General features: G+C 53.9%; 1 protein-coding gene across 1 annotated transcript; it reads left to right on the forward strand.

Moving 5' to 3' along the window:
* The first annotated feature begins 22,502 nt into the window (after window positions 1-22,502).
* On the forward strand, window positions 22,503-24,433 carry LOC125146616 (keratin, ultra high-sulfur matrix protein-like). The gene is made up of 5 exons (XM_047823313.1): window positions 22,503-22,970; window positions 23,109-23,178; window positions 23,389-23,458; window positions 23,572-23,714; window positions 24,324-24,433. Exons 1-5 carry the CDS (start codon window positions 22,503-22,505, stop codon window positions 24,431-24,433), a joined length of 861 nt encoding a protein of 286 aa, XP_047679269.1.
* Window positions 24,434-25,467: the final 1,034 nt, after the last annotated feature.

The raw sequence follows: 25,467 nt of genomic DNA on the forward strand, positions 1-25,467 counted from the left end.
GCCTCTGAGTGTGTGTGTCAGGGGGGGGGGGGGGTATCCAGGCGCAGGTGTGGGCCGTCGGCATCCTCCAAACCACTGAAGATCCTTTTCAGCCCCTCTCCATCAGCGTCCACAGCCGACGCTCCCCCCCCCCCACCCCCAGCTCTGCCGGTCGTCTCTCAGCACCTTCTCCTGGTCTGTTAGGTGCTGAGTTCCTCATGGCCTCTCCTCTCCCCTCTTCCTCCTCCTCGTCTTCCTCCCCCATCCCTCTTATCCCCCCCCCCACCCCGTCCCCACCGCAGCCCTCGCCCTGTTCCTCTGTCTTTGTCCATTGGATGCAGGAGACCCCAGCCCCCTGCCCAGCCCCCAGTGTGCTCACAGCACACTCTGTGCCTGGCACTCAGGGCACGCTCAGACACCTGCATCCCCACACGCACTCCAGCCCCCCCCCCCCCATGTGGGAGCTGGTGCCACGAGCCCCTGGTGAGAAGCCTGCCTGCTGTCCCGCTGGGGACTGGCTCTGCCTGCTCCACACTCATCCGTCAGCAGGCCCTGTCATTCCTGCTCCGAACTGCGCATCTCAGATTCGTGGCTGGCAGGCCCTCTGGCCGTCACGGCCGCCGTCACCTGTAGGATGCCCGGGGACTCGGCTCGTGGCCCCCATTCTTCCTCCTCTGACAGCCCGTCTATGCAGGGCAGCCACCGGGGCCTCTACAAACACAAGCCAGCGCCCAGCGCAACCCTCTTCAAAGCCTCGGTGGCTTCCCGCTGTACCTAGAATAAAAGCTAAAAGCATCTGCAGAGGCAGAACCACTGCTGTGACGTGGGTCTTCTCTGGGGCCTGGGATTACGTGCAGGGGGCGGGGGTGACGGCCTCGAGATGTCACGTCTCCCAGGACGATTCGTGGCGGGCTGTCTGTTCCTCCCGATATTACGGTAGCAAGTGGAGTTAGTTAATTCGGTGATTAGCTTACAGCCTGAGGATCGACATGTTTTTTGGGTAGCACGTTTCTGACCCGTCCATACTTTGCCCGCCTGTGTCATTGGCGATGTCGGGTGCAACCACGGGGTCTGTGTATTTTCCTTGTCCCAGCTGCCACGGCGCGTGTCAACCACGCGCTGGTCCAGGTGGAGGAGGGCCGTGTCCAGGCAGGGGCCGCGACCTCGAGGAGCAAACGCCAGCTTTCGGTTCGGTCAGGTCTGCTGGGCCTTTCTCTTTGTTCTCTTTTCCTTTCATGTACGCCTCACTCCGTCTCCCTTCTTTTTCCTTTTTCATATTTATGAAGTCAGAAACTTTGTCTCTAGCTCCTCCGTGGATGGCGTGTAACCCGACAAGAAGGGACCTGGCAAGATGCCCTTACACTGTCCACTGTGCTCCTTATAGAGGGATTCCCCAGTCGCCGTCCGAGGCCAACAATATGGTGGTAAATGGGTTTGAAGTGAGGTCTTCTCCCAGCTTCCCCGAAGCCCAACCTTGCACAGCGATATTAGTGCATCGTTGGTACGAACTCTCACCCAGCTCTGTGCACGAACGTGGACATTGTGCACGTACCTTGTTTTTCTCCCAAACGGGAGTCTTCTGGGGTCACGGGTGTAGACGTGGTTCATTCTGCCCCCCAGATGCACATCGTGTAGGCGTATCACCGTGCGTTAAACAGTTCCCCCGTCGGTGGAAAATCACATTATTTCCAGATCATCTGTTTTGTATTGTTTTGCTGTTTCCATGACACATAATGCAGCGAGAGACACCCTTGTTTGTGAATATCTTCATGCTGACACGCTTCAGTGACGACTGAGATCCAGAATGAGCCGGAGAGCCCCAGGATATCTGCAATTCAAATTAAAAAGATGAAAACAAAGAGAGTAGTAGAAATATGGACAAGTCATGCAAATGGGAAATTCATGTGTAAGAAGAAATATTGATGGCCGGCGCGCATAGGACAAAATCGGGAGGGTCGTACAGATGCAAAGGGAGACCACGAATGAGCTCGTTCATCCCGGGTTGACAGGGACGCAGGCGGGGACCCATCAGTCACGGCCAGGAGGGCGACCAGTGCGTCCCAGGTGGCCGAGTGCTCCTCTGGCGTTTGCACACAGAGTCCTGCATCCAGAAACCCGTCAGACCGTGGCAGACCAGGCAACCCAAATGGCTGGAGTGAGTTCCAACCTCCACCTGGTGATTTGTCATCGGCAGACAAGAAGTTAGCACCGAATGAGCTCTACGTCGTCGTGCCAACGTGGGCAGACTGCATTCTCCTTTCACACCATCACCACCACCAGCATCAGCACCGTGATGAAGAGAGGTGGTGACAGGGGAATCTCTAACGTAATCCTCATTTTAGTGACAACGGCTTGGAGTTTCATATTTTTAAGTTATGTCCCCATTGGCTTTTGAAAAATATTTTTCACGTGCAAGCAGTTTCTTTCCACCCTTGTTTGACACTGGGGTTTGTCGTAGGTGGCTGCTGAGTTGTATCAAGTGCCTCTGGGGCGTGTGGAGAGAGTATTTGTTACTTCATTTGATTTTCCAGCAACCAGCCGTCTTTCCCTCGTTCCTCTGGGGGGACGTCCCCCGGGCGTGTACTGTTTGTGAGGGGCAGTAGTTTCTGCCCAGCACTAAAGGCAAAGGAGACAGATCCTTCCTGTGGGCAGCTGGGGACACGGGGACAAAGCACACCAAGGCCACGCACTGGTCAGAGCCAACTCACACCCGGCTCAGGGCAGGCCCAGCTTGGGTCCCACAGTCCCTTCCTCAGTTGCAGGGCCACCAGCAAGAGGAGGGGCGAGTGTAGCCCTCTGTCCTACTGAGAAGCATGTGGGCACGATGCCCCCTTTCCAGGCAATTGCAGGAGCCAGCTCATCCCCAGGGACTGAGGCCATTCCATTCGGCTCTCTGGCCCTGACAGCAGTGTCCCAGCTCTGGTGCCGAGAGTGACAGTGCAATCAGGTCGGCCTCTGCCACCAGCCACTGTCCCAGGGCCATGTCCCTCCTGGAGCCGGTCACTGTGGCTCTGGCACCCACGGCAGAGCTGAGGGCTGGCCGGTGCTTGTGTCTATCCACACAGACCAGTCGTCAGAAGCAGGCTGTCTTTCCATGAACGCCACCGACACCGGGGATCCTGGCTGTGCCGCCGGTCTGCACCTTGGGACGGGGCACGGGCTGGGTCGGCTGTGTGGGCGGGGGCTGCGAGCACATGCTCACGTCTTGGCTGGGAGGGTCTCCTCCAGGCAGAGACTCAAGGAGCTCAGCGCCTGCCTCCCCGTGCCCTGGCCATCAGGAGTCCATCACTTCCATTCGTATACGAGAGACAGAGAGACAGAGGCGGAGGGAGCACGGACCAAAGGGCGGGAGGGGTTCGCAATGGGCAACCGCTGCGAGGTGAGGTTTCCCAGCGCGCGTAAAGCTGTGCAAAGCAGGCTGGCTCTAAACGAGCGAACAATCTGCTTGTTTGGGCCGTTTCGCAAAATCACAAAGGTATAAAAATTTGAGTTTGGCGCCGGTGGGCTTTTGAGCTAAGGGATCTCAGCCTGGAGTGAAGAAGTAAACAGCCAAGGGGCCGTGAGCGGAGGCCGGCCGCGGGTGCTTGTCCCGACACGGCTCACTCCCTCCCCTGGGGTTTCGGGTCCACGTGGGGCTCGCGGTTCGGTGCCAAAGAAAGGTCCACCGGAGACCGGCTGAACGTGCCGGATCCGAAGCCGGAGTCCCACCTGGCCGCCCGGGCTCGTGGGTCACTGGACACACAGCAGGACAGGAGTCCTGGAGCTGTCCCGGGGTGGGGGGGGGGGGGCCTGGCCGTCAGAGTCCTGTTGTGTGACAGAGACACAGAAGAAGAGCCCCCGCATTTGATTTTCACGCATTTGCCTCCTTTTCGGCGTCACGAGAACCAACGAAAGACCGAATCTGGTTCCACCCTCTTGCCAGAGCGGGGGACCAGATTCGAGCTGTGTCGTACGGGGTCCCAGGCCACCTGACTCAAGACAGGCAAGCGGATGAGCAGATAAGGGCTATCCCAGCCCCTACGGACCTCTGGCCCAGATGCCTGCACATCGGCCCTCCGGGCGGGGCAGGCGGGGTTGTGCGGGCCCAGGCGTCCACACTTAGGCTTATCTTGCCAAAGTGTTCAGTGGTCACGTGCTCAGAGGTCAGCGTTCAGGACAATGGCTCCCTGCTGACAGCTGAGGGCAGACAGAGCAGGTGGAAAGGAACAGTGCAGGGGGAGCAGGGGACACCCTGGCACAGCCCACAGCCCGGCATTCGGGGGCAGGGAGGGTCTGGGCGGGCTAGCGACAGAATGCAAATGACGAACCTCCAGGAGACCCCTGGCCCCTTTGGTTTTTTATGTTTTACTTACTTTTAATTTTTAAAACCTGTATAAACCCAAGTTAGTTAACATAGAGTGTAGTAATGGTTTCAGCAGTGGAATCCTGTGATTCACCCCCGACATGTTATAACACCCAGGGCTCGTCCCAGCAAGTGCCCTCCTTGGTGCCCCTCCCCCATCCAGCCCACCCCACCCCCCCAACCCACCTCCTCCATCAGCCCTCAGTTTGTTCTTTGTAAGAGTCTCCTATGGTTTGCTCCCTCTCTGTTATCTCACTTTTCCTTCCCTCCCCCACGCCTGTGTTTATCTGTTGTGTTTCTCAAATTCCACGTATCACTGAAAGCCGAAGCATTCCTCTGGTCTGCTGGCTTCAAAGGGGACATCTGGGACCTGGGGTCTTACAGGAAAACCAAAGAGTTCACGGTGCCCGGTCTCCCGCAACCCTGACCCCCACCCCCACCCCCGACTGCCCTCCCCCTCCCCCGACTCTGACCAGACCCTCCCCACTACAGGGGGGCTGGGCGGGCCTCTCCAGGCAGTCACTCCCCTGCGGCCGCCCAGCCGGCCCTGCGCCTGTTTCTTTTGCTGGACAACAGTGCCATCTGGTGGCCGGCTCTGCACCGACGCCATTCCTTTCCCCGTCTGAAAAGAGAATTTCGGAACACAGGACCCTGTACAAAGTGGTTTTGTTTTTTTCCGTCTCCGAGCCAAATTCGGGTGCCCACGTCAAGTCCAACAGTAAGAGGTCAAAGGCCCTCAGAGGACTCTGCAAACGTGGCTGGGGTGCACCTGTGCTCATACGAAGTTTCTTACGTGTGCACACGTGTCTCAACAGCCAACAGAGTCTATGCTTCAAGCCATCACCCTCCGAGGTTCTGCTAAAAGGCCAGTCATGGTGACGCTGTTGACCCATGGCGTCCCACTCTCCAGGTCAAGGGAACTGCGTCCCAGGCAAGCAGGGAATTCAGAAACACCCCTATGGCTTCTCAGGAGGCAGTTCTGTCCTTGGCCGCCGGAGAGGGTGTCTGGCGAGGAGAGAGGGGTCCTGGGTGCCTTGTGTCTGCTGTTGCCTGGACGGTGCCAGAGTCCCTTCCTCCAGCTGCCGGTGCGGCTTGGGTCCGGGATCAAGAAATCCAATGTCCCCTCAGGGTTTCGGGTTTGCTCCCTCGATCCCACACGACCGTGGGAGCTAAAGCCTTGAAGTAGACAGGAGAGAGAGAGTGCACGGGCCAATGGGACACCCACACCCTGTTGGCCCCGTGTCTCTGCAGAACCCGGATCAACACTCACACACACTCAGAAACAATAAAAAAGTCCACCTGGGACGAGAGCAGAGAGTGACAGGGGCCTGGAGCTCCTGAGGGTAAGGAAGCAGGACGTGTTTGGTCGGGAAAAGTGTAGGTGCCACAGCAGCCTGGGACTTGGAAACACTCCCGAATGCACACACTCCTTCAGTGGGTTACCTGTCAGTGAGCCTGGCAACACACATTTATTGAGTGCCACTGGATGCCTCCCCCTGACCCCGCAGCAGGCAAGCCCAGCGGGCGGCAGGACACATGCCCGTCTGTGAACCCACGCGTCTGACTCTACAAGGGTCTCCCGCGGATTCTATTTCCTCTTTCCATCACCTCCCAGGGTCCCGCTGATTATTTACATGTCAGAACTGGCTTGAGGTCTTGTACTTATTACTAACGAAATGTACCACTGGGCATGCTTTCTCCTCGGCTCTCTGGCTTGATAATCCTGAAGGCAGAAGGAGTGTGAGGCCCACGCCCTGCCCAGAGCAGCCGATAGCTTCTGTCCCCGGAGAGACGCGTCTCCAGTCTTTCCTCCCTCCTGGGCCTGCAGGTCCTGGCAGGTTGGCAAGGGGAGGACAGAGCTCAGGATGCGGGTCCCTCCCTAGAGTGAGGGGAGCAGCCAGGGAGGCCCCACAGCCGGCCACACCGTCCCTGGGGACAGGAAACAGGCACCGATGGGTTTGGCCACGACAGTAAATAAACTTCGGGCATCGGCTGATGGGCAGAAAATCGCACCCCTTTCTCCCCACCCACTCCTGTCCAGGTCCTTCGCTACAGCTGTAAACCAAGGCAGCTGCTGTTTTCCCCCAAAAGGAACTTTCTCCAAGCCAGGGTCGGTGCTCCATGAGATTCAGAGGCTGGGCAGCCACACCGGGCTTCTCGTCCACCAGAGGGCGCAGCGCCCCAGTCCCAGCCCGCAAGGTGGGCTCCCAGGGGGCTTAGGGCAGGCCGGCACCCAAACCAGCGCAGCGCGTCTGCAACCGGTCGGAGTTGTTGGCCCAGCGGGGGTTTCTCTCCACCTCCCTGTCTGTGTCTGCCCTCATCGCCCACGTCTGTGCGTTAAACGGGACTGGAAAATTCAAACGATTGTTTATGGCACTTTCAAGACCAGGGAAACCTCGAGCTAAAACATGATCATTTACGGTGCTTTTAATGTTCAAGAATCAGGAATCTGAAACAGTTACCACTCCTCGCGAGAAAGGACACGTCCTTCCGCTGCCGTGACTGTCCTCTGCGCACCCGGGACAGCCTGTCCACATGCACCAGGCCCGGGGCAGCGGGTCCGGTCCGCAAGAAGGCAGCAGGGCTGTGACTGGTTCGGAGCATGAGCTGGATTTGACAGATTTCCAAGCAGGACAGACATGTTTGAAGACACAGAGTGTCAAAGATAAAGTCCTGTAAAACTCCCAAGGCCACTTTGGCTGGAGGGCTTTTGGCCTCTGTGGCTCCGTGCAGATGCAGTGGAAAAGTTAGGCCAATGCTCCCCGGAAGCAGCTGTCAGATCCTAGGCACAGGGGCCACTGCGGGGGGCACAGCAGAACATGGGTGGGGGGAACGCGTTAAAGCAACGTATCGTGAAATGTGTCGAGAATGCACGAGGGAGACGTTGCCACCGACATGGCATCGAAGGGCACTCCATACACAGACATAACACCTCCACTCTGGGCTTTCGTTTGCCGATACTGGAATATGGCCTCAAAATCAACTATCAGTTAGTCAAGTGTTACTAAGGACAAACATCTACCGTCTGACACTATGGCTGGACTAATTGTCCACTTTCCTGAACATCAAACCGGCCAAGGCTAACAAGACTCTTTGATGTGATGAGTGGATCCGTAGCGTTTGAAACTCCCTGAGCAAAGTCTGAAATGCACGGTTCCAAGCGGAGAGAGCCTGGCAACAGCCGTCAGTGAGAGCGAGGACTGCATAGATGTCCCCAGACCCCACTTCTGGCCGTGCTGTGGCAGCAGGGAGGGGACCACGCCTGTGGAGACAGCCCGGGCAGGGCCAACGGGCAGAGCAGGGCCCGGGGCTGCTGGCGGGCAGCCCTGTGTTGTCCCAGCTTCCTTCTGGAGCCAGAGCCATCGGGCAGGAGGGGGCCCGGGAGAGCCCCCCGAACAGCCTCCCCGAGGGAGGGGCTCAGAGATGGGGACTCGTGGCCTCCGTGCCTGAGTCTCAGCTCTGCCAGCCGAGGCGCCCACTTCAAAGACATTCATCCCCAGTAATCGCCACATGGCCACATGGCCAGATAAGGAGCCAGGCCACCCCACCCATGAAGCTCTGCTCGAGAAAGCCCTGGAGACAGATAGCGGCTGATCTGCTGATCTTGCTTTCCTTCCCCTGCCCTAATCCTGCTCTTATGCTCCAAGTTCATCAACAAAGAGTAGATCCATGAGACCCCGGCGCCCACCCCCAAAATGTTAGAGACAGAGGTCCACACTGCCTCCCTCTCTCCCCGTGACCTTGCTGTGTGGCCCCCGGTGTGCATGCACGCTCCAGGACCTGTGAGCGGTAAGCATTCCTCCAAGTGCCCCGATGGCTGCTGCTGTGTGTCCTGTGGTCATCGTAGGGACCACAGGGCCGGTGCGGCCACAACCCTGGCCCCATTGGGGAAAGGTCTCTGGGGGCCACCAAGTAGTGCGGACCAGGTGAGGGCCCCGGGCACCCCCCGGTCGAGAGCATCATGACCCAGGGGCACACAGGCAGCTGGCCACGGTGAGGCAGAGCCCCCAGCCCCACCCCGAGGGGAGCCCCCAGCAGGAAAAGAGCTGCAGAAACCTGCAGAGTGGGCTCAGTCTTCCGTGAGTCGTAGACCACACCTGCCAGCAGCCAGCTCCACCGACTGACTGACGGACAACCCTGGGCAGGACTGAGGGGCCGCAGGCAGAAGCCCGGGGCCGCCTCGGACATGCCAGCGGGAGTGCAGAGTGCCATGCCGTCCTGGGCGCCCCAGGAGCACCCCCCCCCCCGCCCCGGGCTAAAACTAAACCATGCTGCCTATTTCCAGGGGGCCACAGTTGTCCCCGGGGTCTCCCCACTATCCTTGTAATATGTGTGGGGTCAGTATCAATGCCCTCTTTTTCATTCCGACACTTGGGATTTGTGTCTTCTGTCGTTTTCCCTCGGTCGGCCTGGCTAGATGTTTCCACCTGTGCTGGACTCCCACAGAGCCAGCTTCGGGTTTCACTGACATTCTCTATTTTCTCCTTTCTATTTTACTGGTTTCCAGTCTTCATGATTTTCTTCCTCGTGCTTGTGCTTGCTTTCATCGAGCGCGGTCTGCTTCTCTGCTTGCCTGGGGTATAAGCATACCTGTTCATTAGGGGCCTCTCTTTCCTGACCTATGTCCCCAGGGCCATAAATTCCCCACTGAGCTCTGCTCTTGCCACATTCCACAGATTTTGCAATGTTGCATATTCTTTACCATTAGTTCAAAATATTTTCAAGTTTCCACTGAGACTCTCTCCGGCACTTGGGCCATTTAGAGATGGGTGGTTTGATTTCCAAATAGCTGGGGAGATCTTCATGTCACTGACTCTAAGGTTAATTCTGCTTTGGTTTGCAACATACATTTGGCGGAGGCATTCTTCAGACCCCCCCCCTCGGCCACATGAAGAGGGGCGGTGGCCCAGAGCACTCCCTCGCCGGGAGATAAGGAGCCGCTGGCCTTGTCATCTTGGGTGGGGATGTCTTTCCCTGTTCCAGACTCGTTGCGTGCGCCTTTGATCTGCTTCAGATGGTGCCTGGCCAAAGCCTCTGCTCTTATCTGTCCCCTGAGGGAGGGGACGGGGTCCTTCTGCTGTGGCACAAGAGGGGTGAGGCAGGCCAACAGCTCCATGTCAGCTGCCAGGAGGGACCGGCTGGCCGTGGGGGACCAACACCCACTGCCGAAACTGACCTCCTCTGTCTCTTCTTTGCGTGACTTGGGCACTGTGCCATCCGACACGACCGCCTGTGTTTCTCCTGGTGACTCCAGTGCGGACAGGGAGAGGACAGAAGCGCTCAGATTTCTACTCCTGGTGACAGGGAGCAGGTGCCCCTGGCTCGACACATACTTCATATGACTTCTACTCTTTTAAATTTGTTAAGGTTTGGTTCAGGGCCCAGAATATGATCTCTCTTGGCAAATGGTCTGTATGTGCTTGAAAAGAATGAGTTTTCCCAACAAACAAACAAACAAACAAAAGCAGACCCACAAATACCGAGACAAACCGGTGGGTGCCAGAGGGAAGGGGGGGAGGTTGGGAAAAAAAGGGTGAAGGGGAGTAGGAGGTACAGGCTCCCAGAGATGAGATGAATGAGTCACTGGGCAGAGTGACAGGCGGAGCACAGGGAACGCAGCTGTGGATTGTCATGGAGGTGAGTACAGGCAGGTGCAGCCACAGCGGTGAGCCCAGCACAGGGACCCCGGGAATCACCACACTATATACCGGAAGCCGTATCGACACTGTGTCAACCATGCTTCCATTTTTAAAAACCATCAGAAAAAGAATGAGGTTTCTCTATCGTGGGGGGGAATGTTCTATAAATGCCATTAGGGTCCAGTTGCCCGAGAGCGCTGTCAGGCCCTCCGTGTTGCCACTGACCTCTGCCCACCTGCTCTGCCAAGGACGGACAGGGGCATGGAACGCTCCGGCTGTAACTGAGGGTGTGTCCCTCAGATCAGCCTTTGCTGCTTGTGTTTGGGAGCTCTGTTATTATGTGCTTGGTGTTTATGATCGTTTTTGTCTTCTTGATGAACTGAAACATTGTGTAACATCCCCCTTAGTGTTTTTATGGCATATCTTTCTCCATTGACCTAGCTAAGTTTTGATATTAAACTGGGTTTCTTACAGAGAACGTACACTTGGGTATTTTTTCTTTATCTAATCTGACAATCTCTGTCTTTAACTGTTGTGTTTACAACATTCACATTTACAGTGATTATAGACACAGTCAGATCAAACTCTGTTATCTTGGTAGCTGGTTTATACTTGTCATGTTTGTTCTTTGTTTCCTTTTTCTGCTTCTTCTGTCTTCTTGGGTATGATTCAGCCTTTTTTATTATTCCATGTTATCTCCTCTATTTTCTTATTCATAGATCTCTTTTTAAAAAACACTGTTTAGTGGTGGCCCTAAGGTTTACAACATGCACTTTAAAATAACTTAGTCCACCAACAGATAATATTCTACGGCTTCATGTACACAGTAGGGACCCTATGTTCCCAAACCCTCCCTCCTGTACCTGCTGTGGTGGTTAGCATACTCCCACTTCTGCGTAAGATGTAGTCATCCAGGGGCGCCCGAGTGGCTCTGTCGGTTAAGCGCCCGACTTCGGCTCAGGTCATGATCTCGTGGTTCGTGAGTTCGGGCCCCCGCGTCGGGCTCTGGACTGACAGCTCGGAGCCTGGAGCCCGCTTCGGATTCTGTGTCTCCCTCTGTCTGCGTTTCCGCTGCTCGCACTCTGTCTCTCGCATGGTCTCAAAAATAAAGAAACATTAAGAAAAAATTAAAAATAAAAAAAAGATGGAGTCCTCCAGTTCACTGTTACTATTATTTTAAACAGTTACCTTGCAGAGCAATTAAAAACACAGACGATACGTTTTACCTTCATTTTGTCTATTTCTAAGATTCTTTTCTTTGTAGATCCAAGTCTGTGACCTACCCCATTTCCTCTGTCTGAAAAAATCCCTTAGACGTTTCCTAAAGGTCGGAGCTGCTGGAAATAAAGTCCCTCTGTTTCTATCTGCTTAGAAAAGTCTTTATTCCTCCTTGACTTTCGAAGGATTTATTTATTGGATATAGATTCTGGGTTGACTGTTATTTTCTGTTAACAGTTTAAAGATGTCGCCCCGTTTTCCTGCTCGCGTGGTTTCTGGTGAGAAGCCTGTTGTCATTTTCATTCTTGTTGCTCTGCAGCTGACGTGGTTCTTATACTGTGGCAGCCTTTCAGATTGTCCCATGGTCTCTGGCTTTCAGCAATTTAAATATGATCTGCCCTAGTGTGTGTTTGTGTCTGGATGTGTGTGGATCGGGGGATTGACCCTGATCAGTGTTCCCTGATTTTCTTAGACCGGTGGTTTGGTATTTATCACTCATTTTGGAAAATCCTCGGCCATTATTTCTTCAGCTACTTCTGCCTTCTCTTTTTCTTTTCCTTTTTCTACACCTGGGATTCTAATTCCACGTCTGTTGTGCTGTTTGGTTTTGTCACGCAGCTCCCGGATGTGCTGGTTTTCTTTCTTACTCCTTTCTCTTCTCTCTCTCTCTCTCTCTCTCTCTCTTTGTATTTCAGTTTGAGCCCTCTGGAGGCATTTTTGTTTCTGTGTTTTCAATTTCCAGCATTTTGGTTTTATTCTTTCGTATAGTTTGCACACCTCGGCTGAAATTACCTATGTGTGTCGAAGGCCCCCACCTGCCTCCTCCCACACGAGCCCCTCAGACCTAACTGCCCTTCTCACCTGCGTCACCATAGATTAACGTTGTCCTTTTTTGGCAATCATAAGGGTCGCCATACAGGCAACTGTCACCCCAGGTTATACTCTTTTGTGGTTGGCCGATTGGTTCGACGCTTAGGCAATTGCCACGGTTCTTCTCTGTCCTTCGAGTCCCCATAGAAATTTTATTTTTTCTCAACCTCCCACACCTCCATATGAATTTTGGAATCAGCTTATCAGCACAAGCAAAGTTAACTTTCCGGGATTTTGATACAAATCACGTGAATCCCACATAGAAGTCTTGGAAGAATTGACCTCGTTCGAAATGTGACTCATGCATAAATACAGCATTTGGCCTTATTTGCTTAGATCCTTAATTTCCTTGAAAAATACATTGCAACTCTTGTTAGTTCCTACTTGGATTTTATACCCAGGTAATTGGGTTTTTATATATATTTTTTATTTTTTTTAAATTTTTTTAACATTTATTCATTTTTTGAGACAGAGAGAGACAGAACATGAATGGGGGAAGGTCAGAGAGAGAGGGAGACACAGATCTGAAACAGGCTCCAGGCTCTGAGCTGTCAGCACAGAGCCCGACGTGGGGCTCGAACTCACAGACCGCGAGATCGTGACCTGAGCCGAAGTTGGACGCCCAACCACTGAGCCACCCAGGTGCCCCTATATATTTTTTAAACTTCCAAATTTCACCTTTGAGGGATTATTGCCTGCCCTCAAAACACGATTTTCATGTGGATCCTGTATCCGTCTATCTCGCTATACTAGCTTTTTAGTTACAACAGATTTATTTGAGCTTTATACATTAAAAATTATGTTATTTTTGGATTACGGCAATTTTATTTCCCCTTTCCCAGTATTGATAGTGGTATTTCTTTCCCTTGCCTAGTGAATGGACTGGGTTCCATGGCATGCGCACTCCGATTACAACTTTGCAGAGAAGAGGAAGCAAAGTTACGTTTACTTGCAGCCTCTTCTTAAGGTTTCTTCGGTCTATAAGAAAATGTGGACACGGAGGGGCGCCTGGTGGCTCAGTCGGTTGAGCGTCCAGCTTCGGCTCAGGTCATGATCTCACGGTTGGTGGATCCGAGCCCCATGTCAGGCTCTGTGCTGACGCCTCAGAGCCTGGAGTCTGCTTTGGATTCTGTGTCTCCCTCTCTCTCTGCTCCTCTCCCGTTCATGCTCTGTCTCTCTCTCTCTCCTTCAAAAATAAATAAAAACATTAAAAAAATTTTAAAGAAAATGTAGACACCCAGAGAATCTGTACCAGGTGCCTTTCAAATAAAGGAACCAGAAATCGTGGGCTAAGGGAGCCACACCCTGGTCAGACAAGACAATTGCTGGCATTTTTGTTTCCTGCCCAGAATTTACTGATATCTATCTCTCTTCTCAGCGCCGGAAGGAGCAGATTGGGTAAGTTTGGCCCAAGCAGAGCTCCTGGGGCCCAGGTTGGGGGAGGCTCGGCGAGAGGAGGCGAGGGCTCCGGGGGGCAGGGAGAGAAGCCGGTGAGCGCTGGTCGCAGAGCCCCGACGTCCTTCCTCATCACAAGCCACGCTCTCCGGGGACAGACCTCTCTCCCGCAGAGCCACCGGGCGGGAAGGGGCAAGATGCTGCAGACTCGGGCGTGCATTCCCACGGGAAGCATGAAGACGTGTGCGCGTGTTTCGTGAACTCCAGTTCTCGAAGCGACCAGTGTTGCTAGGTCACACCTGTCCGCGTGGTCACGTGGCCGCTCGCGCTCCCCCGGCGGCCTCTCTCCGCGGCTTCGTCCCAGTGCTCTATGGCTCGACCCTGTCGTGCGCGCCTGTTAGGGAAACTCCAGAGCTAATCCCACTTCATCCAGACACTGAGTTCTTTTCTCTTCCTCCGTGAGACCCGTCGCGGCTGCAGCTAGCCTCCTTGCAGCTGCCGGTCGCTGCCCATCCGCCGTCTGGGGCCTGAGACACATGGACAGACCACGCCCGGTGCCGCCGCCACCCGTGGGTGTCGCAAGGTGGCTGTGGCCGGTAGGTCAGCCTCCCCGGTGGCTCCGGTGCCTGGGCCACGGTCACGGCAGGCACTCCGGACTCTGACACCCCACAGGGAGAGGACCCCGGGGCCAGCTCTGGGGACTCTGGAGAGTGCTTCCTGGCGGGCATGTGGCCTCTGGAGCTGCCATCCCCAGTGAGCACGTCCCCACGGCAAACCCCTCCCGGCTCACAGTGCCGCCGGGAGCCCGCGATGGGGCGCCGCGGGGCTGATCCTCTGTGGCTGCCAGGGACCCGGCCGCCCCCCCCCCCCCCAGTTGCTGATGGGTTGCAGGTGAGACCTCTGCCTCAGTTTCCCCTTTCCCTAGTACTGGATCGAGGCCCACCCCACCCTGCTCTGCAATGACCTGACTTCCAAATCGGGTCACATTCTGACATCGTGGGGGTCAGGACCCCAACATGTGAATGGGGGGCACAATTCACCCCGTAGCCTTGCTTCGGTTGCTTACATCAGGGTTTAGACAAGCTTGCTAACGTCCTGTCCTTCCGGGCGGGTCTTCCACAGGCGCCCCGCAGCGGCGCGATCCGTCTCCGACTCCTCAGCACCTCGGGATTTGAATCCGGCTCCCCCCCCCCGCGCCCCGACACCCGGCTCCGAATGCGCCAGACTCTTCTCCCTCCGCCCAGGGGCCTCGGCCTCCGGGACTCCCCCCTTCCACGGGCGGCTGCCACCTCGCAGGTCCCTCTGGTGCCTCTGCCCACGTCCGCCTCGCTAGCCTGTGAGGCCTTGATCTGCTCTTTACCCTCAGAGCCCAACACAGCGGGGACAGAGGGCAGAGACGCAGCGTGTCAGTTGTGGTGTGTGAAACAGGTGCGGGCAGGAGAGGCGGGAGCGGGGCGGGGGTGGGCAGGGAAAGGTCCCTTCGGGGACTGCAGAGAGGAGGGAAGGGACCCAGGGCACGGGCTTCGCGATTACCAACCCTTTATTTGGAAGGCCCGGGATGAGGTTTTGATGCACGGGGAGCCAGAGAGATGTGAGGGTTGCCCAAAGTCCCGAGATGAGGGGCCGCTCTCAGGGTCCCAAGGTGTGAGCTGCCTCTGGGGGCCGGCTCCGGCCTTCGGTCAGGTGAGGGGCAGAGAGGCCAGGCCCAGCAGAGGGGGTGGGTGAAGAGCTAGAAGGGCGGCATCCTTGGTGACAAGACGGTCCCAGACACGTCGTGTCCACCCCGATAACATGCTGCACAAGCTGGGGAGTGCAGATGGGGCGGAAAGTGAAGGCATGGAGCCCCAGGGCAGTGGGCTCGGCCGCCAAGGCCCCTGCATCAACACAGGCCACCTGAGCTTGGTGGCAGGAGCCTCAGATCTTGGCACTGGCAGCAGATGGGGACACAGCAGCTGGACGGGCAGCAGCCACAGGAGCCGCGGGAGCCACAGCCCCCCTTGGAGCCTCCGCAGGAGCCACAGCTGGAGCAGGGACAGGCTGGCACACAGCAGCTAGAGCCACAGCAGCCCTTGGTTCTGGTGGCTTTGGGGCGGAGTCGGTCCGAGACGCGGTGCGGAGGGGAGGCGTTCAGGTGTGGACTCCTGGGCCGGGGAATCTACACACCCGCTTCCTCGTGGCTGTTTCCATCACTTCCTGGGATGTGCCTGCTGGCTTGCTGGATGTCGGGTTCTCATTGGCCACTTCCCCACCTGACCACCTGCCTTCTCTGCTTTCCCAGCTGACGTGCCGGCTTTTAGACGATCACCGTCCCCCCAACAAAAACACCCTCCACTGACCTGGCCACTGTCTCTCAAACACGAATAATAACACTTATATTTTTACATCACCTCCAACTCTGAAAGTGCAAGATGGCTGTGCAAAAAAAAAAAAAAAAGAAAGAAATTCAGAAATATAAGGAAAGATGTAGAAATAACCAATAATCCCAGCACACAACGGTAACATTTTGATTAATTTCTCCCCATTTTCCTTCCCTTTTATATTATAATCTCTATGTAAACATAGTGTTGGGGTATTTTTGCTGAACTTTTCTCCATGTGGTGAAGGAAGCTTAATTGAAGAGAAGATTTTATAGCCTTTCCCCGCCATAACGCACAGGCGAGCACGGCTAATTCTGCCTTCTGGCTTCTTCGGGGCATCGAGTTGCTCACAGCTCTTGGCTAATAACTATGCAGACACAGTGGTGAGTACGATCGTGTATTTCTCTAGTCTTTCTGAATTTCACAACTGGTAAGTGGCATTTCAGTTATTGCTTTAATTTCTTTTTAGTGAGGGTGATTTTTTTTTTTTACTTTACTATAAATTATATTTTCTTTGCTCTTTACTGCTTTGAGAAATTACTCATATATGGAGGAAATAAATTCCTAGTCCTCAAACATTATAGTTTGTTTTCCACAGGTGTTTATGCGGGAGTTTAGGTTAAGGAATTTTTTTTCTTAGAGAGAGACAGAGAGAGCACAAGCAGGGGAGGGGCAGAGGGAGAGAGAATCTCAGGCAGGCTCCACACTCAGCGAGGAGCCCAGCACAGGGTTCGATCCCACCACCCTGGGATCATGACCGGAGCCAAAATCAAGAGTTGGATGTTCAACCAGCTGAGCCATCGAGGCGCCCCAAGGTTAGGATATTTTTAAACAGCGGCTCCGTCTGTGGGGTCAGGACACTCGTCCCCAACACACCCCTCCATGGCGGCTGGGTCTGAAGCTGGGCGCCTGTGTGAATACAGCTTACACCTCCCGCCAGGTGCCATGAGCCCCAGGTGTGGACATCCAGGGACCACGCAGAGAAAGGAGAGCCTGTGTGTTCTAACAAAGCTCTCCCCTCACCAATGCCACATGGGGCCACACTGGGGGCCCGGAAACCACTGTGCAGCCCTACCCTCAGACACTGGCCAAAGGAAATCAGAAACTTCCCATTTGTTTCCATGTAAGTACAGGGTCTACACAGCACTGCCCAAACCCAAGAAAGGCAGAGAAATGTCCTGATAGCCATGCAAACAAAGCGTAGAGAAAAGAAGAGGGAGGGAGGAAAGAAAAGACAAATAAATCAGTCTCGACCTAACCTAGGAAAGAAAAGTGCATTTCCCACAAATCGTTGAGCTCTGTAGCAAGTTAAAATATGCATAATCACTTTCTTAGGGCTCATAGATGACACAGTGAAACTACAACACGTTTTAAAAGGAAGAGTGGAGAACTAAGGATGTAACTGAGCATGAGAGGACGTCACAGGTCCAGTGGCCGAAGCACAGGGAGCCCGGAGACCGAGGAGCCGACACAACGGGAAGGCTTGACACGTTCCCAGCGCAGGTAGAGACCCAGAGAGGGGACACCAGCCACAGAGGGGTTGACGGCCATGGAGGCATGATGTCCAGCCTCAGGGAAAGTGGTGAGGACCTCACTCAGCCACAGGAAAATACGGGAAACCCTCCATGGCCTGAAGGAAGGTCTGCAGGTTTAATCGGGAAGAGCGACGTGTTCTGGGAAAAGTGAACACAGAATGCCCCAGACTAAGACATGTGATTAAGTTCCAGAATTCCAGAGATGAGCCCCCCAAAAAATGCTGCCCAAACAGCAAATTCCCAGCAGCATGGGGCGGGGAGGGTGCCGATATCTGACTGGTTCCAGACGTCCTGCCATAACATCCCAAGCTCAAAGATACTGGAGCAAATCTCTCCAAAAGCCTGATGAAAGTAGGACCCAAGAATGTGTGTCTCTCCAAAACACCATCTAAGCCAGAGAGAAGCGGCGGGCAGTCCCAAACACGTCTGAGCTGACAATACCTCTGGGCGCCTAGATCAAACGGTCCTGGAAGCCATCCCCTTGGGACTGACTCCAGCGGAGGAAGGCAGCACAGATAGGCACTGACAAAAACAGCAGTGAGTGCTGAGTCCCACAAAATGAGGATTAATGCAGAGCAATTATACAAATCATGGCTGCAACAGAGAATTTCAGTGTAATCCTTGAGGATGAAATTATGGACTGCAGGACCCTCCTTCCCCAGGTCTGGTTCTTTTTCTTTCTTCCAAGTGAGCAAGGGGATTAGAACCCCTCAGCATCATGAGTCCCTTTGAAAATTGTTTCTTGTTCTGCCACCTGCCTCTCTGATAAGGTGGGGCTGAACCCCCCCCCCCCGTGACTTTCCCTTGTCCCTTCGTCCTCCTGAAAAAAGAACCCACTCGTGCAATTCCAATATACCCGTGCCTGTAGGTACATCCTGGAAAAAATATAGCATAGCCTTTTTGTTTTTATTTTAAACGGACACGGACGTCGGCCACAGACCTTGTGTCACTCCCTTCTCTCGCGGAGTCTTGCGTTTGTGAAAATGGAGCCACATTTCTTTATATAAATCCTGTTCATCTCTTCTCTGGAACGTGGTTTACCAACAAAAGCATGTGCCTCGTTTTATGTATTCTCTTAGTTTTGGACACCATCAGTGCTCCCAACTCGCCTGTCCACAAACTGGCCCCTGTGAGCATCATCCTGTGAGGCCATGGCTCTGGAGTGTGGCGGGCTTCAGTCCCCTGGAAAGGGGCTCCGTGCTAGGACGAACATCAGAGGTTCTCTGGGACGGTTAAATGTGACACCGCGTAGCTGCCCTGACACGCAGGACGTATGCGCGTGACATCCTACACTCGTTGTCCCTGATTGGGAAGCCCTCTATCGCGAGCCAAGTGCCTGCCGTCCCCGGTCTCCTTGCCTGTCCTGCCCTGATCTTGTCGCCGAGGTGGTGGGCAGACTCTCCCTTCCTCGTGATCCGTAAAACCTGATTCTTCCGTGTTATTTCAGAATTGTTGGTGATGCTTCTCCCATAACCTTCTGGGGTTGTTAGAACTGTGTTCTCTTTCTAGGTTAGTTTGGGGAGAATGACTCTCTTCATTGCTACGTTGTTGTCATGGAAGGTGCACAAGGCTGAGGGCACCTCGGTGGGGAGGTGGCCCTCCTGTCCCCTCACTTCCCACCTCCTGATGAAGAATGCTCTTGCTTTGGGAGCTTTGAGCAGGAATTCTGCAGCCTGGCCCAGCTCTCTTATTCCAATTTTCTCTCTGTCAAATTCCAGTGGCTTTTCTTTCGAGGTGGATATGATACGTCATCTGCCAGTCACCGATTTGTTTTTTCCCACAGTCGTGACGGCCAGTATCTTCATCTTATACATAAATTTGAAGAGAATGCGTCTGAACTTTCTTCTCTAAACGTCACGTCTGCTGTAGGGATGGGACAGGCAGATTTTATCAAGTTCTTAAAGAAGATAGTTCTGTCTCTCCACTCTGGGCAGCAAAGTCCTAAGTTATTCATAGAACCTTTTTGTTACACCTGCTGAGATGATCATGCAAATTCTTTTCTCCCTGGTAATGAGTTACAGTGATGTATTTCTTCTGGTGGTGAACTTCCTTAATACTCTTAGAATAAACCCTGCTTGGCTGTGACTGGCTATTTTCAATAACCTACTTGATTGCTAAAATGTTTGATTTAGAAATCGTGTGTTTTCATTCCTAATGAAGCGGACCTATCGTTCCCCTTTTGTTTTACGGTGTTTGCCTGATTTTGAAGTGAGAGTTACGCAGCTTCATGAGAGAGCTCTCCTCACTTCCCCTCCCATTTTTACACCCAGCATTTGAGGAGAGGGTAGAGCCTCTGTTAGAACTCATTGGGAAAGCCGTCTGGTTCTGGGGCTTTCAATTTCTGGTGATAATCCCATTGTCTTTGATGCTTATTGATCTTCAGGTTTTAAATACCTTTTCATGTGAATTTTACCATTTCGTGTTTTCCCCCTAGAAATGTATCCGTTTCTTCTAGGTTTCAAATTACCAGGAAATTTGCTCCCCAGATTCCTTTTGGTAAAATCCATTATATGTGGACTATTTAACCTTGCTCAGTTTGTATTTTGTTTATCTGGATCTTGCCTCCTCTTCTGTGGCTCAGCTTTTCAGACATTTGTCTCTCTTATTGATTTTTTCAAAGACACAGATTTCCTTGTTACTCATTTGTTATGTTTATTCTGCTTCTTCCTTATTATTTTGGTTTCAGTCTGTGCTTTTTCTAGCATCTTTATTTGCCTGCTTGCCTTGTTTCAAAATCTCTTCTGTCAAGCTCTAAATGTTCCTGGGTGGTCCTGGCTCAGGGTCCATCCTGAGGTTCTCAGCACGGTGTTGGCTCAGGCTGCATCATCTGAAGGCTTGAGTGGGGTTGGAGGAACCATTTCCAAGATGGTGCCCTCCATCCTCCCCTCTGCCCTCCCACCCTGTGGCTGTTGGCTGGAGGCCTCAGGTTTTCACCACCTGGGCCTCTCTGTGCTCCACCCAGCAGGGGTAGTGACAAGAGAGAGACTACACTGCCTCTTATGACCTCCCCTCCAGATCACACAGCACCAGTTCATTCCAAGTGAATCACTATGCTAGTATTCTCACCTGCAGTCCTGTCCCCAGGTCTTCAGACTACTTTTCCTTGCTCAGCTGAATCAGCACTTCACCACCCAAAACAATATTGCCCTGGCACCTTTGCTTGACTTTTATTGTGGGTTCTGGTGATAGAAGTGCGAAAACCCACGCAATCAATCCTGCAATCTTCATGGGAAGCCCACAGTAACTATTCGGGGGAAATGCCTCCTCTCACGTGAAGCCATTTCTAGTGGGTTTTTAGTCTGGAGCTACAGACCACGGATGGACACCAGGTCCTATGGGGATTCTTGCAAATTTTGTGCAAAATTCCATGTTTATGTGCATATGTATAGACTTGTCTAAGGAGAACCTCATTTGAATTTCAAAGAAGGGTGTAGGAACCTAAAGTACTTAAGAATGGGTCCACAAGTGTGGTCCCCAGTGTGGAGCATAGAAAAGCATATTAAAACATATTTATGTTTCAGTTTCAAAAATGTGAAAAAATTAGCTAGTATGCAATATATGACTGGATAGGTCATATGTATCACAGAAATACACCTATTTTAGGGATGCATGATGTTTAATAAAAGCTGTTTATTGATGAGTTCTCTACCAGAAAGGTCAGAGTCCACTACTGTGTTGATAGTTGAGCTGGAACATTTTAGGAGACTTTCCTAACATGTATGCCCGAGTACAGACACCTAAGATCCTAGAAGTCCAGAAGGGGAACCTTAGCTCATTACCTGAGTCCTGTCCTGATCCTGAATCCTGTTCTGATCCTTAATTCTGTCCTGGTCCTGGGTCCTGTCCTGATCCTGGGTCCTGTCCTGAACCTGAACCCTATTCTGATCCTGAGTCCAGTTCTGATCCTGGGTCTTATCCTGATCCTGAATCCTGTCCTGGTCCTGTGTCCTGTCCTTATCCGAAGTCTTGTCTGGATCCTGAGTCTCATTCTGATCTTGAGTCTTGTTCTAATCCTGAGTCCTGTCCTGGTCCTGGGTCCTATCTTGATCCTGACTCCTATTCTGATTCTGAATCTTGTCCTGGTCCTGGGTCCTGTCCTGGTCCTGAGTCCTGTCCCGGTCCTGAGTCCTGTTCTGATCCTGAGTCCTGTTGTGACCCAATCCAAAGTCCAGTTCTGATCCTGGATCCTATCTTGATCCTGAATCCTGTCCTGGTCCTGAGTCCTGTCCTGGTCCTGAGTCCTGTCCTGACCCTGAGTCCTATTCTTCCCAGAGATGACAGGCAGGAGGAGACTCACTGTTCCAGATGTCTCCATGGACTTTGTCTCCCCGTGCCTTCTGTGGACACTCACTGGGCTTTCACAGCCAGGGCAGCATCAGGAACATGACGGGGCAGTGCAGTGGGTTGAACAGTGTCCTCCTAGAATCTCAGAATACGACTGTATTTGGAAATCAGGTGTTTGCAGATGCAATCAAGTCAAGATGAGGTGGTCCTGGATGAGGGTGGGCCCCAACCCAATGGCTGGTGTCCTTGTAAGAGAGAAGAGAGGAGAAGTGAGGTGCAGACACACAGGGAGAAAGGCCATGTGAAGACAGACTTAGGCTCCAGTTTGGGCCAGGGAGTGGCAGGGACACCAGCAGCCCCAGGAGCTGAAAGGGGAAGGAAGGGTCCTCCTGCAGAGCCTTGGGAGAGCGCAGGGCCCTAGTTACACCATCTTGGAGGTCCAGCCTCCAGAACCGCGGGAGCAGAACCGTCTGCTGTCTCAAGCCATCCAGTCTGGGTCACCTGTTCTGGCAGCCACGGAAAACTAATGCAGGTAGCCGAGATGAACACAGCCTCAAACCAAGGACCCCGTTCCCATCACCTTCACCTGACACCAACGTGGAGGACGTCGTTATTTTTCAGGGAGGACGCGGGGGGAAGTCATGAACTAACGAAAGAGTCAAAACTGTGACAGCACTGAGGTTATTTTAAGATTAGACAAACAAACAAATACGATTTCCCTGGGGAAGTGGCACAAACAGGAACCAGGAAGTGACAGTGTGTCAGCCTCTCACCTGACCCTGGCAGGTATATACAGGGCCCCCGGCCCAGGAGGCTCCACACCTGAACACCTCCCCTCTGCACCTGCATCTCTGACCGACTCCGCCCAAAACCCACCAGAAACATGGGCTGCTGTGGCTGTTCTGGAGGCTGTGGCTCCAGCTGTGGGGGCTGCGGCTCCAGCTGTGGGGGCTGCGGCTCCAGCTGTGGGGGCTGCGGCTCCAGCTGCTGTGTGCCCGTGTGCTGCTGCAAGCCCGTGTGCTGCTGCAAGCCCGTGTGCTGCTGTGTGCCAGCCTGTGCCTGTTCCAGCGGCGGCTCGTGTGGGGGCTCCAAGGGAGGCTGTGGCTCCTGTGGGGGCTCCAAGGGGGGCTGTGGCTCCTGTGGGGGATCCAAGGGGGGCTGTGGCTCCTGTGGGGGCTCCCAGTCCAGCTGCTGCAAGCCCGTGTGCTGCTGTGTGCCAGCCTGTCCCTGCTCCAGCTGTGGCTCGTGTGGGGGCTCCAAGGGGGGTTGTGGTTCATGTGGGGGCTCCAAGGGGGGCTGTGGCTCCTGTGGGGGCTCCCAGTCCAGCTGCTGCAAGCCCGTGTGCTGCTGTGTGCCAGCCTGTCCCTGCTCCAGCTGTGGCTCCTGTGGGGGCTCCAAGGGGGGTTGTGGTTCATGTGGGGGCTCCAAGGAGGGCTGTGGCTCATGTGGGGGCTCCAAAGGGGGCTGTGGCTCCTGTGGGGGCTCCAAGGGGGGCTGTGGCTCCTGTGGCTGCTGCCAATCCAGCTGCTGCAAGCCCGTGTGCTGCTGTGTGCCAGCCTGTCCCTGCTCCAGCTGTGGCTCATGTGGGGGATCCAAGGGGGGCTGTGGCTCCTGTGGGGGCTCCAAGGGGGGCTGTGGCTCCTGTGGGGGCTCCAAGGGGGGCTGTGGCTCCTGTGGGGGCTCCAAGGGGGGCTGTGGCTCGTGTGGGGGCTCCAAGGGGGGCTGTGGCTCCTGTGGGGGATCCAAGGGGGGCTGTGGCTCCTGTGGGGGCTCCCAGTCCAGCTGCTGCAAGCCCGTGTGCTGCTGTGTGCCAGCCTGTCCCTGCTCCAGCTGTGGCTCGTGTGGGGGCTCCAAGGGGGGCTGTGGCTCCTGTGGGGGATCCAAGGGGGGCTGTGGCTCCTGTGGGGGCTCCCAGTCCAGCTGCTGCAAGCCCGTGTGCTGCTGTGTGCCAGCCTGTCCCTGCTCCAGCTGTGGCTCGTGTGGGGGCTCCAAGGGGGGCTGTGGCTCCTGTGGCTCCTGTGGATGCTGCCAGTCCAGCTGTGGGTCATCCTGCAGCCAGTGCAGCTGCTGTGTCCCCATCTGCTGCCAGTGCAAGGTCTGAGGCTCTGATCTCAGGTCTCAGGTACCTCCTGCTGATCCAGGTTTCCCAAGTATGACCCATGTTTTGATGCTAAGTACCAAACCACACCTCAGGGTCCATCACCCTTGTAGAAGGAAGCTACATTTGGCTTGGGAGTTCCTTGGGAGAAGGCACTCTAGTATCCAGTGTCTCCTGACAAATCCCTTCCCACGTCATTCCCTGGCTACACGTCCCTTCCCCCCTCCCCGACCTCCTGCTGGACAGTCCACTGAGAGGCATGTACTCCAATGAAGTCCTGTTTTCCTCCAGTCACTGTTCCACTTGGAACAGGCTGTGGGTCAAGGACTTCCATGCAGCTGCCTCGCATGTCAAGCCCTCTGCTTTCTCTCAAACCCTCTGTTGCAAATCAGTAAAAACATCACCTTGACAAATTGTAACCCATGGCTTGTGCTTTCTGTCATTGGCCATTCCTATTCTATGGTCACTGCTGTTGTTGTTCTCATTCTATTCCAGACTTGAGGGGGTTGGTGGGTCTGCTGGGGGTGCTAACATCCACCATCGGGAGGCAGCTGGCAGTCACCGTGGCCTCACACCTCCTCCGTGGTCTGTCTCTTCTTTCCTCAGGAGGCTTGCTTCCTCACATCTCCCCAGCCACTGATGTGATGACGACAGGAGAGTCCCCAAGGCCAGGCCAACAGGGACCCAGCAGCTGTGGCCAAGTCCTGGAGTTCTAGCCTCTGCCCTCCCCTGGTCCAGGCCTCTGCCACCCGCCTCCTTCTCTTCCAACTGCAGGCAAAGCTGAATTCCTCGGTCTTGATCAAATGGCCAGGGGCTATAGGGCTATGGTGCAACCAGCCTCTTGCCACAGGAAACTTGGACACTGGCCTGAGGAAGAGAGTTCATCTTCCATATCTGTGTCCTTGCCCTGCACCTGTCTGTCCCAATCTGCATAATACGTAAGGGATTGTCAAGAAAAAGAAAAACAGTGACTGTGTCCCAGACCGAGGACCCTGGGAAATCACACTCTGAGGCCTCCCTTGTTACTTTGAGACCTCCAACCACATTCTTTCAAAATTCTTAAAAGGCGTATTAATAAAGATGGGTTATTCCAAGTTGTTTGGAAACACAGTAATCTCCTGGTGGGCTGTGCCCCAAGCATACAAAAACACAAAAATAGAAATCTTAAGCTGTTTTCACTAACCATTTTGTTGGCGGTAGCATTGGTATTGTTACTCTGAGACAGTTGTGAAGGCCTCATGGGGGAGCAAATGCACAAGTAGGCTGGGACTAGAAACTGAGGTTGTGTGGGGGGGACTGAAAAATTGAATAAAAACCCCAAAGTGCTGAATTTGAATTAAAGATGTCAATATGAAATTATAGTGTATATCATCTTTAAAAAATAGTTTCCTATCTCTTCGAAAGACCTGGAAATGTGGCCAACCCAGCAGCAGGAAGCACTCCCTGTGCCGAGCCTCATGTTGCCACATGCCATGTCTTGTATCTACACGGAACCTGGGTTCTCTGCAGAAATTGGGTTGGAAATGAACAAGATGTACCTGGAATATCTCATCATCCCAGAAAGCAAAGTAACAAAGACTACTCGGGTCATGTCAGAAGAAGCAGGGCATCAAACTCAAAGAGATCTCCAGTAGACAAATTTGGGGTAATGTGAACACCAACTTTTAATGGACTGATTCACATCAATTATGCTCAAATCTATGAGCACATGGTAGTGTGCAGACAGTAATACAGATAGTACGCAAAATGC

Source organism: Prionailurus viverrinus, chromosome D1 (assembly GCF_022837055.1).
Source record: "Prionailurus viverrinus isolate Anna chromosome D1, UM_Priviv_1.0, whole genome shotgun sequence".
Lineage (NCBI taxonomy): Eukaryota > Metazoa > Chordata > Mammalia > Carnivora > Felidae > Prionailurus > Prionailurus viverrinus.